Raw genomic sequence first — 13764 nt, forward strand, 5'->3', positions numbered from 1 at the left:
GCCATTGCGGACATTCGCTATGATCGTTCCAGTGATAACTCCTTTATTGAAACAATGGCAGCGTACAGCTTGGACAATGGCGTTACGTGGACAACACAAATTGCAATAAAGAGCAGTCGCGTCAGTAATGTTGCCCGTGTGGTGGATCCTACAGTCATTGTAAGGGGTAATAAGATCTACGTTTTTGTTGGAAGCTATGATTCCTCAACAGAATACTGGGAGCGGCATCAAGGGATTGATTGGAAACCTCTATTGGCAGTCGGTGAGGTTAAGACGATATCGAAGGATGGTAAAGAAACTAAAATACTCGAGTGGAATGAGCCTAAAGAATTGACCTATGAGCGTCCATCTAAAGTGGGATCTTCAGCCATGCAGCAATTTCTTGGTGGTGTGGGTGTTGCCATAATAACAAAAAATGGAACTCTTGTTTTCCCCATACAAATCAAGAACGTCAACCACCATATCTTTTCCACAATCATGTATTCCGTAGACGATGGCAAGACTTGGAAAATTGCGGGTGGCACGACTGAATCAGGATGCAGGGAACCTGTTGTTGTTGAATGGGAAGGGAAACTCATATTGAATACTCGTGTGAAAGCTGGCTATCGCAAAATCTTTGAATCTACTGATATGGGAGAAACGTGGAAGGAGGCTTTGGGTACACTCTCCCGTGTGTGGGGAAACTCCCCATCACGGAAAGGGCCTGGTAGTCAGAGTGCCTTCATTCGTGTGGAGATTGAGGGAAAACCTGTGATGTTGTTTACAAATCCACTGAATTACAAAGGAAATTTTGAGCGTGACCGACTTCATCTTTGGTTAACAGATAACAACCGTATATTTGATATTGGTCAGATTTCCTCTGGTGAAGAGAATGCCCCCTACAGTTCTCTTCTATACAAGGATGGTAAGTTGTACTGCCTACACGAGGTAAATTATAGGGAGAAATACAGTCTTGTCTTTTTGGAGCTGAAAGATGAACTGGATTTAATTAAGTCTGTTGTGAATTCCTGGATTGAGCAAGACAAGAAGTTTTCAGATATTTGTACTCCCACTGACCCAACGCAAGATTCTCGTGTAAGTGGCTGTGGTCACCCGTTTCCCACTTCTGGACTTGTTGGATTCCTTTCAGATAAAGTTGAGAGTGGTTATTGGAAAGATGCATACCGCTGCGTAGATGCTGAAGTAATAAACGCGGAGAGGGTACCTAATGGATTAACATTCAAAGGAGGATATTTTGTTGGGGCGCGATGGCCAGTAGGTAATCAAGGGCAGAATCAGCGATATTTCTTTGTGAACCACGTATTCTCTCTGGTGGCCACAGTGAGGATAGATGAAGATCCACAAACAGACAGAATTATCCCACTATTGGGTTTAAGCGCGGTTGACAGTGATACTGATAAGGTTATTGGACTCTTATACAGCCATGGTGGACGGTGGAATCCTATGTTTGGAAACTACTTCTCTTCGACAAGTGAAACATGGGAACTAAACAAGACATATCAAGTTCTGCTTACAGTACGCAACCGTGTTGGATCTATCTATATTAACGGTAAACTTCTGGAGGGTTCAGGGAAACTACTTCAGTACGAAACGTGGTGGAAATCTGCTGCTTCACACTTCTACATCGGTGGAAATATGAGGTATGGTATAAACTTGGATGGCCATGTGACAGTAACAAATGTTCTTCTGTACAACCGACAGTTGAGTGAAGAAGAAATCAAAACGTTGTTGCTCAACAAAGACATAAATGTGGATGCACCTAATAAGCTAACGAAATTACCGACAGGGAAGACCATATCTTCAATCCAAACACCTCCTCCTACACAGGGTATGACGAATGAGAATGTAATGCCAAGATTGGGAGGAGAAAATATACTGACAGCGGAGAGATTACAAAACCCCAGCACTGATGCCATCAGCGGTGGCAATACTGCTGTCGCTGCTCCTATAATCGGAGGAGATGTGTACAACGAGGAGAAAGGACAGGTTGTCAGCAATGATATCACTGCGAACACTGATGTTAATGTGATCAAAAGTGATAACGCTTTTGACAGAACGGGCAGCAGCAGTGATATGCAAAACATTGCTTCTACCGAGGGAACGGAAACCCCTGAAAGAACTACTCTGGTCAATAACAGGAACAGTGTTCCTAGTGTTGCTGTAAAGAATGATAAAGATAAGAAGAACAACGGCGACAGTAACAATCACGGCATTTCTATTGGTGGTGAGAAGAATGGGATTAAGAATGTCAGCCCAACTCAAAGAGCTGAAAGTGAGAATGGAGAAGCACCGAAGAATACGATCAAGAGTTCCAAGGAAGCCCCAGTGATTCCAACAGAGACGAAAGAGCAGGGTATTGAAATATCTAATACATTGGTTTATAACAATTTGGTGTCACCTAGCGGTGATGGCTCTTTATATTTTACCTCTCTTCTAACATTGCTACTTCTTCTGGGCACAACTATTGTTGTGACCCTGTTCTAATCTTTAAATAAATAAATAAATATATATATATATATATATATATACCTATGTTTGTACGTATGTATAGGTTTTCCTATAGAGATGGGCGTGTACATACATAGATATATATGTATACCAGGGTTTGTATACATTAATGGAAAATGTTTTGGGAAATTATGAAAAATAATATTCATTTGTTATGAGGTGGTCTGGTAAAATAAAAGTTTTGTGGGATTGTCTAAATGTTTGCTTCCATTCCTTTGTTTAGTAAAGTTTGGCAAAGGAATATCGACCGAAGAGTTAAAATGAATTTGCGTTTTGTTTTTTTTTGTTTTTTTTTAAAGAGCGTAATACTTGCGAGTAGAGATTTGATCCTGTACTCTCTTGATCAAGTTTATTCGAGCCAAGGGTTCATTTGGAGGGATACACATACGCCAAAAAATTGACCTACAAAGGTGATCTTTTTTATCATCATTGACGGTGACTTGGTGCAAAGAGGCGATACTCAGTCTTTAATTACAGCAACACTCGACTCTGTGATGAGGACTCTATAGGATGGAAGGTTTGATTTGATTTGTCCATGATTAAACAGTGGATGGATCCAATATCGCAGAATGGGAATTTATTCTTATTATTTTTTGGGGGAGGGGGTTTGATGTTTCTATTTGGGTACCTAGACGATACAAAGGGGGTGAGGGGAATTCAGCGCTGGAAGTCACTCTAAAAATGGAATTTGATTATTGGGGACACACACCTTTTACAGGATAACAAGTCCTTTCAGCCTTTTTAATGAATTAATAGAGGTAATTGAGAACACGACAAATATATCTCCTTCGATGTTGTACATTGGTGCAAAAGCGTTAACTAATTTCCCCCCTGTTTGATTTGTGGAATTATCTTTGGGTAATTAATTTGAACACTATAGAGTGTGTTCTCGTTTATTTTAACTCTATTTTTATTTTTATTTTCATTTTCCGGGATATTAGAATGCAAATAAAGGCCAAACACAAGAACAACACACGTAAAGGAAAGGAAAAAAAAAGAGTAGGAGAGAACTCAGTTCCTATTTTCATATTATCGGATTTTACTCTTTTTCTTGTTTGGGCGTTTACTTACCTGTTTACTGTTCTATTTATTTTTCTCTTTCTCGGTCCACCTTTTTTTTTTTCACTTCTGTTTCCTTACCACCGCTACTATTACTACTAATAAACAGTGCCTAATTGATTGATTGATTGATTCACTGACTCAACTCATCTCCTTTACGCTATCATGACGTCTACCGGCAAACTTCGCCCTGTGAATCTCGACGAGGTGGACGAGACCACCGGCTTCAAGACGGCGGAGCTGGCGGTATGGTCGCAGTACGACACGACGTACCTGCAGAAGCCGGAGGAGGAGCGCGAGGCGGCGGACGTGGACGCGTGGGCCGACGGCTTCTGCGAGGCGATGGAGGCGGCGGGTCTGCAGTACCCCCGTGCGTTTGTGCGGTCGGTGTGTGTGCTCGGCATCTACGCCGGACTGCGGGATGAGTTCCAGCAGCGCACGGGGTCTGGGCGGGCGGTGTACCCGAATGGGGATCGCTACGACGGGGAGTTCTTTGAGGGAAAGAAACACGGCAGCGGTCGCTATGTGTTTGTCAGCAGAGGGAAGAGTGAGTGTGACAGAATTGTAGAGAAGGAACTGCAGCGGCGGGATGGGACAGAGTCAGATGAGGTATTTGTTAGCAATGTTGCAGAAAAGTACAAGCTCAGTCCGCAAATTGTGGCATGGGTGCTGGAATATGGATTTCACCCGTGTTATCATGGGGACTATGTGCGAGGTAAGCGCACTGGGCAGGGATTGATGAAGAACAAGGATGGTACCGTCTACAAGGGAGATTTTGTGGAAAATAAACGGGAGGGACAGGGAATGTTCTACTACTTGAATGGAGATATTTTTTCAGGAAACTGGAAAAACGGATTAAAACATGGCTATGGAACATATCACTTTGTAGGAGGTAATGAATACCGTGGCTCATGGGTGGATGGTGTATTTACACAAGGTCAGTGGATCTTCCCAGATGGTACATACTATGAGGGTTTGTTTAACAAGAAGAACAGACCTTGTGATGATTGTGCTTCAATGCATTTTCCAAGTACTAAAATGGCTCAAACTGGTGTCTTTAAACGTGGAATTTGGGCTCCTTCTAGTGAACTCATGGTGTGTGATGAGACACCCGTTGATGGAATGACTTGGACAGATTAGAGTCCTCCTATCTCATGTAGTTTGTTATGTATTTCAAGAAGAAAGACACACTCACACAAACACACACACACAAGACAAGAAAAAAAAAAAGAAAAGAAAAAAAAAGTGTAAGATAAGAAAAAAAAAACGGAAAAGGAAAGGGAAGACAATTGAAACATCTCGTATAAGTTTTCTTTCCCTATTTTTTCTTTTTTTTTCTTTTGGTTCGTGTGTGTATTTGTTAGTGCTCTTTAAAACAAAGAAAAAAAGAACTCTTTGTATCTTCTTTTTTTGTGTACTGCTATTTTTTTTTTCTCTTTTCAGAGTATCATTTGTTAATTCTCTTCTTCTTTATTTTTTGATTCTTTATTATTATTATTATTATTATTATCTTAGTTTATTTATCATGGTGTACACACGTTGGAAGTGCGACCGTTTACCGGTCTTTCAGCTTAAGCTGTTCACGCAGGAGTACCCACTGCACGCCACTGTTGGTATTCTCAGCATTATGTTTCTCTGGAAACACATGGGCCACTGCTCTGAGGAGACGGAGCGCAAGCACGGATGGTGGGCGGGATACCCATACTGGCGTGATCCCATTGGTCGCAGGAATGAGGCAAAGTACAAGCAACTTATTCTCAATAACGACGTTGATATTACAGATCCAAAATGGACAGGATGCTCTCGTGAGCAACTTGAGAAGATGAAGGCAATTATTTAGTGCATAATAGTAAATGAGGGAAAATAGGGAGTTAAGTTGTTGTTGTTGTTGTTGTTGTTGTTTTTTTCCCCTCTAAGTGATCTTTATATTCGTTGTAGGACATATATGCTTCATTGATAACTATCTTGGTTTTCCTTTTCTCGTCTCTATGGGGTTTTCCTCTTATCGGTTGGGTGTCCAGGTGTTTTATACACCTTCACACACTTCTTTAACAACAACTGAATATAATACAACTTTAAGAGGTTCTTTTCTTTTCGTTTCTTTTGTTGTTGTTGTTTTTTTTGTTTTTTTCCATCCTAAATTTTAGTTCACGGGAAGCAAAAAAAGAAACGAAAACGAGGAGAAAAAAACTAATAAAAATAAATAAATAGATAAACAAATACATAATTAAATCTCAGGAAACCGTACTAATGATGGTTATATTCTTTTCTGTTTTGATGCTGATGGTTTCCATACCGGGATCCTGCGAAAAGCTTAAGCCAATGACAGAGATATTTCCCTCAAATGATAATACATTTGTGCATCTAACAGTTCGAGCGGCCAAAGTCTCTATTCCTTTACGCGGATTTGGCGAAGGTGCGGTTTTTACATACATGGGTCGTATCTATGAGTATAGGGGTGTTTCGTCGATTCCTGGTCCCATTGTTCATATTAGGGCTGGAGGGAAACTCTTGTTAACTTTAAACAATGATTTGGGTGAACAAATGTACCAAGAAACAATGGAAAGCATGTATAGTTTTCATGGTGTTAATGAAACAAATGTTCATTTTCATGGTCTTCATGGGGATCCCAATGTTGATGATGTTTTTAAAACAGCATCTCCTGGGCAATCTTTAAAGTATAAACTTCACATACCGAAAGAACATCTTCCTGGATTACATTGGTATCATACACATTCTCATGGTTCATCATATCTTTTACTTATGGGTGGTTTATTTGGAGCTCTTATTGTCGACGATAGAACAAATCAACCACTTGCATCTCTACCATCTGTTGTATTAATGATTCATATGTATCGTTTGGGAGAATCTACTATCTGTGATGGAAAGCCAATGCAGAGCATAGATACAACTATTAAAAGTAATATGTCATCAAATCCAAGTATAAAAAATAGTCTTGGAAAAGAATTAGAATTACCATCTGATTTGTTTCTTATAAATGGACAGCATAAACCTACAGTAGAAATTGTAAAGGGACAATCAACAATCCTCCGTTTAGCTTTTGCTGCTGGATCTTGTTATTTGAATATTAGTCTTCCTAAAGAGTGTGACTTTCACCTTTCAGCTATTGATGGAATTCCATTAAAAGCTACACGTGAGTTGAAAGAACGTTGGCTTTACTTTACAACTGCAACGCGTTATGATGTGGTGGCATTATGTGTTGAAAAAGAAGAAGAACTTCCTGTTGTTTTTGATAACGCAAATGAAACGATATTTTTTATTAAAGTTGTCTCATCTGTGGAGCGTCGTCAAGATAAGGCTCGAAAAGTGACTTTTCCTCTACCTTCTCATTATGATGAAGTGAAATATTTACTGACAGATCGACCAACAATCCGGCGAGACATTTCTTTTTCACAATTAGAAATTCCATTACCGAGACCATACTATGTTATTGGACAAGGTACAAACTGTACATCACTTGTAAATTCATCCACATGCTATTATGAACATTTTAATGGACAGAAAGGTATACGTGAAAATCAATATCACGGTTTTGTTATTCCCTTGAATGCTGTGGTTGAGGCCCGTGTATATGGGGATCCCAGTGACCCCATGCCCCATCCACTTCACCTGCATGTGAATCATTTCGTATTTGTTCACTTTACCCCTCGTAAAGGTGGACAACACGAGAATGCCTCCATGATGGATTACGGTGTATTTCCTGGAGAAGTGCGGGACACAATTCCTATTCTCGACGGGGAAACTGTTATTCGCTGGCGGGCCGCGAGTTACACAGGAGAGGTGGTGTATCACTGTCATACACTCACACATGAGGATCAGGGAATGATGACCTCTTATTATGTCTATAAAGGAAATATGGGTAATAATCAGGGAGAGGAAGTGGATAGGAGGAAGATGAAGAATATTTCAATGGAAAATGACAGTGATGTAAGTATTATATTTTATTTTGGTAAATTGAAGAGAAAAGACGCAGTGTTTCTCTTACTCGCCATTGCGTTTTTTCTTGCTGCCGTGATTGCTTCGGTTATTAGATGGTTTAAAATGAGTCCACCAGAGTTAGGACAGTGGGTGCGAAGACGAAAGGATGATGTGGCGACAACACTACACAAGGCCGTAAGTTCAAATGAAATGGAACGTGTACCTTTAATTGGAAGTGCTTAGCGTATTAGGATGTAGGGCACAGATAATAATAATAATAATAATAAGGAATGAAAGAAATCAAAGAAAAAAGAAAAAAGCAAACAAACAATGGAAAGAGTGGGGAAAGATATATTTGTGAACTCCATTTTGGAATGTGTATGTTTATTATTATTATCGTTATTATTTTCTCTTCTCTCTTTTTCTTTTCGGGTGTGTGAGTTGTTGCTTGTATTTTGTCCAAATTAATTAAGATGTGGTCTGCTGTGATGTTGTTGAATTCGGAGTTTTACTTTTTTTTTATTTTCTCTTTTTTGTTTTTGATGTATTTTTTTAATTTTAATTTTTCGCTTTGCTGTTTTTCACCGTCACAACAGTCATCAGTGTTAAAGAGTTTAACGGAATTAAATTTGCCAACACTCTATCATTTTACCTCTACGTTGAGAATTTTGTACGAATATTAGTGCATTGTTGTGTGTGTGTATGTTTGTGTTACTTCTTATTAAAATATCTGAACTCCATGTATTCAGTTGTGTATAGTTTATTATTATTTTTTATTTTTAGATTTTCATTGCCTTATTTCAAGTTTTTTAAACATTTTTCTTCTTTCTCTCTTTTTTTCCTTTTACATTTTCTTCTTATTTAGAGTCCCGTAGTTTTTTTTTTTTCTTACTGTTTCCCTACCGCAATTGTGTGTATGTGTGTGTTGTTGTTGTGTACCAGTGGCAGGGAATGATACAACCAAGCGAATCATCCCAAACTTCTATTAGTACTACGAATAAGAATAGTAATAGTAATAATGGTACAGAACGGTTTTCTTGTTGTATTACTGTGGAGGAAATTCGTGTTTCTTTCTCTGCTCCTGCTATACCGTCTATAGTATCTTCTTACTGAGATGAAATGTGAGTTGTTATGATGCGGGATGGTGTTACACATTGTACACGTTGGCTTTCACCAACTATGGCGTTTCGTCATACTACTAATACTACTAGTATTAATAGTAATAGAAATACTAATATTAATGGTAATAGGAATACTACTGGTGTTAGCGGTGTTGTACCCGGTGAGAAGAGCGATGGAATATCATCATCTGATCCTCCCTCTCTATCATCACCATCTACGATACAAGTGGAATGGCCCTCTATTAATACTGCTGCCTTTAATGTACACTTCCGCTATTTGGTTGGCCGGGATGTGGATCAAACTCTTGATCGCGGTTAGCAACGGGCGGTGCACTCCACGAATATGAAGTACTTTGGTGCCAATAACACGGACACTGCTGATCGTGTACAGCCAAAGGTGTTTCCCAAAACAATGCATCCCTTTATATTTACAGTGGAATGTCGAAAGAAAGAAAAGGTGTGTGACCCTACACTTCCGCAGGATGGGGAACAGCGACCTACGAGTGCAAGTATGGAAACCTTCGCTGCCTAATACGCAAAGTGTGTTTCAAAAATCTCGGCTTTATTCAAAAAGGCAACGGCAAAGTTTAGTGCAGATGCGGCACAGGAAAGGGATTCCCATGAAACGAAATCGGCAGAACAACCATTGCAAGGGCAAGAACATCGTAAAAGTACTGGAGGTTGTTTTGCAGTCTATGTTTGTACTAGTAATAGTAATAGTGGTACAGGTTTGGATCCAAGTGAGGCTTATAATGCTCCTGGAGGAGAAAAAGAATTTCATTTACCTTTACATTCCACATGTTCTCACATTCCATTTGATGTGAAGTGTTTACCACTTACATTACATATTACTATGAAGGCACATTTTAAAGAATTCCCATTACCTCCTTTGCGTGATTGTCATAATATGGTTATTTTAGTGGATTAAGTACTTGTAGATGTAATGAATGCAGAGGGAAGACGTGTTTCAAAGAATGAATTCAATCCAAAAATAGTGGAATCGTATGCATTTGGTTTTACATCTAACACAGCACATACGAGTGAACTTAGTTTTCGTTCGCCGTTTCTCACTCCACCTCCTATTCGTGAGGGAGAAGATGGAGGGGTACGACCAGTTGATTTCTCTTTATTACTTCCTTCACAGGATGAACGCCTATTAACATCGTGTGATGTAACTAAAAATTCAACCTCTATCTGTATTGTTTCTTCGGAATGTAAAAATGGAAATAGGAAAAGAATAGGAAATCGTGCAGTTTCTGGTTCTCGTTTTAAAACTGCACGAGATGGAGTTTGTAAACCTTCCTATAAATCGCAGTTAGTAATGGCACTGATTCGTCGCTATAATACAGGAGAAGTGGAAGTGGCAAAGTGTAATAATCCTCTTGATCTTGCTTCTAACATTAATCAAGAATACCATCATGATGGCGTTAGACTGATGGATTTTTCTCTAGGTGAATATATGAGTTTTAGAATTCGCAGACGTTGCTTTAAGGATGCTGAACGATACAGAAGTGAATTATTAATGCCATATGATTATGATAATAGTGGAGTAAATTGTAAGGATCTTGATAAGGATGAGGAGGCAGTATTGTTTAGTCCACAACATTTTTCTAAAGTATTAGTTGGAGATCATATCTCTCCTTTTCATCAAGATGAATATGAACAACCACAACGGGGTAATCAGAATAACCAAAAAGAGAAGAAGAGTAGTGACAATGATAGTTTTGATGCTCCTAAAGTTTTTTCGGCTAATTCTGATTGTGTGAATGTAACGAATACATCAACGTCTCTGCAAAAAGAAACAATTACACCTGTGCCGAGTTTAACAGATGATATATTAACATCTTACAACAGTTATGAAGATCAGAGTTATCAACCATCTGTACACACGACTTTAGAAACCAATAACAATACACAAGAAGAAAAGAAAAGGTTAAGTACATATGCTCTGAAGAGTAAGAGTTATGAAGCTCATATAGAAGCTTCATCATCAACAACCACATCATCAATAGTAGTAGATGTAACAGAAATCGTTGCGAAACAAAAGGAAATGTTAAATCCCTTTGAAACTGGAAGAAATCCTTTTTATTCTTCAATGAGTCATTCATCTTTAGTAGGAAATAATGATACCAATGGAGAAAACGGTAATGGTAATCCTTTTAACCAAATGCATACGGGTACTTTTTTTAGTTATAATACTGAAAATGAAGATGTTACCTAAAGAGGATATCCAGTGATTTTATTCGCACCATATACGAACCAAGAGGAAAATAACGAAGAGGATGAGAATAGGCAACAAGAAGAAGACAAGGAGCAACAAGAGAAAAGTATTAATGGTGATGGTAACATTACGTTCAAACCAAACGGAGGAATGTGTACACTTGAGGTTGAGGATCAAGATGATATTGGAGCATCAAATATGCACTAAGGGGTGAAGTTAATTTGTATACTGCGTTTCTACAAAAACAAAAAAAAACAAAAAGAAATAGAGATATTTCTCTGTGGTTCTTTATTGATCCTTGCAGAAAACTATACAGTTAAGCCTCTCTGTATTTATTATTATTATTATTATTATTATTATTATTATTATTATTTTTTTTTTTTTTTTACCGTGTCCTATATTTATTCTTAACGTTTTTCTTTCTTTTTTTGTTTTTTTTTTTATTGTCTGTATATCTGTGTTGTATATATCGGTGGAGATAATATATTTCTTCAAATCTTCCTTTCTAATCTTTGTCTTTGACCTTGTACCTTGATTAAATTGCCTCTCTGACTGTGTAAAACTATCCGTGACGTTATATATGTATATATATATATATAGCTGTTTGTGATTCCTCGGGAAGGGGATACACTTAAAAATTTTACTACTAACAGATTTAAGGAAGACACACTCTTTGTTTTTTCTTTCCTTTTCTTTTTTTTTTGTTTTATTATTATTATTATTATTATTATTATTATTATTATTATTGGTGTTTATATTAATAAGAATAATAATAACTCTCTCTGCTTTACAGTCTTGAGATGTTCCGTGAGGTCTTGGGAGCCGCCGGACGGCCGTGGAGGGCGGAACGTCGACTCGCGACTTTAGTTGCCGCCACCAGTCGAAGTCCCGCGCAGAAGTGGACGCACCGCAGCGCAAGAGCGGCACTCACACAACAGCAGACAATGCGAATAAGAAAAGAGGAGAAGAAACTGCAACGAAGACAAAGCGCCACCGGTCGACAGACGGGCAGGACGAATATCACTAACAGAAATGGTATTAATAATACTAGTAGTAGACATCTCTCACCTGCGGATGTTGAGTTTCTACGACGTCAACAAGATGAGGCAATCGCTGAAGATGACGCTCGCGCAGGGGCATCTGAGCAGAGAAGAAATGTGGGGCATACTTGTAGTCAAAAATCATCTACATCACGTTTGGGTTATGATAAGGTAGATCAAGTAAATGGAAAGAGTATTATTCAACAACGTTTTGATGTATTAGCTCATGATGCGGTGTTAAAGTATGGTCCACCGCTTCCTGCTGAATTTGTTGCGGAAAATGATATTATATCACCTTCACTCGCTAATTCTTCATCAAATGAGACTGGAAATATGAAGGGTGAATCTTTTTCTTTTTATGATGAAGTCTCTGTGAAAACTCATGAACTTTATCAAATGATTCGACGATTAGATCCTTCTTTCAGTATTCACACCCATGCTGATGGTGTCCCCTTCTCTTTGTTACTCAAAAATTGTCTATACTTTAGAGTATGGGGCGGTCGGGTGCACTTTATGCGTTGTCTACGCCGGGTATTACCGAATGGTGTAACTGTTGATCCTGACAATAGTGATATGGCAGGGGAAATAACGGTAGTACTTGCAAAGTACAAAATGCGTGAGGCTCCATCATTTGATGGTCTTCGTCAGGGACCACAACCATGGCTGTACAATTACAGAATGATGTGAAGATGTGATGGGAAAGATCGAGAGAGACAAAGAAGAAGAATGAAACATACACGAAAAAGTTATAATAATATCCCACTGCGTTTATTGTGTGTGTGTGTGTGTTTTGAACGCGTATTCTATTTGATTCTCTTTTTCTTTCTTTCCCCTTAACCCTATTTCGCACATGTATTGCGTTCCTGTCGTGCGTTTATTATATTTTTAAACCTTAGTTTTTTTGTATGTTTTTTTTTTTTATTGGGGGGGGGGGGGTTTGTTTTGTGATTGGCATCTGTGGCTGTGTTATTATTGGAATATGTGTTTTTGTACGGTTTACATATAGTACAAAAATGGAGGAAAAGGAGTCTTTTTCTCAACAAGAAGACACAGGTGGGTTTGTAGTGGATGCTATTTCTTCACTACTGCAACCAGCTTCTTCCACGGCGGAAGTCATGCAACGTGCTTTATTACAGCAGCAACTCCTTTACATGGATATTGAGTCTCTAAACAACGAATTAAAAGAAGCTCAGGGAAGGTTAAGTACAGTAAATGATACACAGCGTCGTGAATTGGATATTTGTTGCACTAGAGTCGCACGCTGTCGTTCAGATGTGACTGTTTTATTTAGACGACTAAATACAATAAAGCAACGACTTTTGCGTGTGAAAGAAGCTCTAATAAAGGAGAAGGAGCAGCAATTATTACAAAATGAAGCACATAAGGAAACCCTTACAAGTTGTGAAATACAAACTGAAATAAATGATACAACAGCTGCTGCGGTCTCGTCTCCTGTTACGGTTTCCAAGGAGGAAAAAGAAAAAAAATCAAGTACTGATGATGACGTACAAATGAACGCAATTATCGAGAAAGGGAAAAATGGGAATGAAGAAGAAGAAAAAGCTGAAAAGAATTCTGCTGAAGGGAAACCCATAGAAGAGGAGGTAGTGCCAGAAGAATAAGGGAAAAGTGAGAAGATGTTACGCTTTCTCTTTCTTCGTTTCCGCTAAGCTTTTTTTTTTTTCAATTGGTGTTATTTTATTGACGATGATGATCATGTTGATTATTATTATTTTCTTCAAATCGTTACTACTGTTTGCGTTACACTTGTTTGTTGTCGTTCTTTTTTTTTTTCCAGGTTAGCGGTTTTGATCTGTTATTCAAGTTTAACAATTTTACGTCACACAGTGTCCTCTGGTAGTCGTGTGCCCAGCCG

At 38.6% G+C, this 13764-nt stretch overlaps 9 protein-coding genes across 9 annotated transcripts; all 9 read left to right on the forward strand.

The window, feature by feature from the left end:
• Window positions 1-1830: 1830 nt before the first annotated feature.
• Window positions 1831-2484, forward strand: LSM04_006349 (uncharacterized protein; the record flags this gene model as incomplete). The annotated part of the gene is made up of 1 exon (XM_067336350.1): window positions 1831-2484. The coding sequence occupies one exon, from the start codon at window positions 1831-1833 to the stop codon at window positions 2482-2484; it is 654 nt and encodes a 217-aa protein (XP_067192625.1).
• A 1248-nt stretch (window positions 2485-3732) lies between these two features.
• LSM04_002746 (MORN motif) lies at window positions 3733-4707 on the forward strand (the record flags this gene model as incomplete). The annotated part of the gene is made up of 1 exon (XM_067336351.1): window positions 3733-4707. One exon carries the CDS (start codon window positions 3733-3735, stop codon window positions 4705-4707), a length of 975 nt encoding a protein of 324 aa, XP_067192433.1.
• A 385-nt stretch (window positions 4708-5092) lies between these two features.
• Window positions 5093-5407, forward strand: LSM04_004164 (uncharacterized protein; the record flags this gene model as incomplete). The annotated part of the gene is made up of 1 exon (XM_067336352.1): window positions 5093-5407. The coding sequence occupies one exon, from the start codon at window positions 5093-5095 to the stop codon at window positions 5405-5407; it is 315 nt and encodes a 104-aa protein (XP_067192511.1).
• Window positions 5408-5844: 437 nt separating this feature from the next.
• On the forward strand, window positions 5845-7749 carry LSM04_001966 (Multicopper oxidase; the record flags this gene model as incomplete). Its single annotated transcript, XM_067336353.1, has 1 exon — window positions 5845-7749. The coding sequence occupies one exon, from the start codon at window positions 5845-5847 to the stop codon at window positions 7747-7749; it is 1905 nt and encodes a 634-aa protein (XP_067192399.1).
• An 888-nt stretch (window positions 7750-8637) lies between these two features.
• Window positions 8638-8946, forward strand: LSM04_002501 (uncharacterized protein; the record flags this gene model as incomplete). The annotated part of the gene is made up of 1 exon (XM_067336355.1): window positions 8638-8946. The coding sequence occupies one exon, from the start codon at window positions 8638-8640 to the stop codon at window positions 8944-8946; it is 309 nt and encodes a 102-aa protein (XP_067192426.1).
• Window positions 8947-8970: 24 nt separating this feature from the next.
• On the forward strand, window positions 8971-9555 carry LSM04_005395 (uncharacterized protein; the record flags this gene model as incomplete). Its single annotated transcript, XM_067336356.1, has 2 exons — window positions 8971-9130; window positions 9224-9555. The coding sequence occupies 2 exons, from the start codon at window positions 8971-8973 to the stop codon at window positions 9553-9555; spliced, it is 492 nt and encodes a 163-aa protein (XP_067192573.1).
• Window positions 9556-9570: 15 nt separating this feature from the next.
• LSM04_001743 (uncharacterized protein) lies at window positions 9571-11055 on the forward strand (the record flags this gene model as incomplete). Its single annotated transcript, XM_067336357.1, has 2 exons — window positions 9571-10804; window positions 10853-11055. The coding sequence occupies 2 exons, from the start codon at window positions 9571-9573 to the stop codon at window positions 11053-11055; spliced, it is 1437 nt and encodes a 478-aa protein (XP_067192383.1).
• Window positions 11056-11648: 593 nt separating this feature from the next.
• LSM04_009673 (uncharacterized protein) lies at window positions 11649-12575 on the forward strand (the record flags this gene model as incomplete). The annotated part of the gene is made up of 1 exon (XM_067336358.1): window positions 11649-12575. The coding sequence occupies one exon, from the start codon at window positions 11649-11651 to the stop codon at window positions 12573-12575; it is 927 nt and encodes a 308-aa protein (XP_067192806.1).
• Window positions 12576-12901: 326 nt separating this feature from the next.
• On the forward strand, window positions 12902-13510 carry LSM04_006839 (uncharacterized protein; the record flags this gene model as incomplete). Its single annotated transcript, XM_067336359.1, has 1 exon — window positions 12902-13510. The coding sequence occupies one exon, from the start codon at window positions 12902-12904 to the stop codon at window positions 13508-13510; it is 609 nt and encodes a 202-aa protein (XP_067192659.1).
• Window positions 13511-13764: the final 254 nt, after the last annotated feature.

This window comes from Trypanosoma melophagium (genome assembly GCF_022059095.1).
Source record: "Trypanosoma melophagium isolate St. Kilda chromosome Unknown ctg2segment0, whole genome shotgun sequence".
Classification (NCBI taxonomy): Eukaryota; Euglenozoa; class Kinetoplastea; order Trypanosomatida; family Trypanosomatidae; genus Trypanosoma; species Trypanosoma melophagium.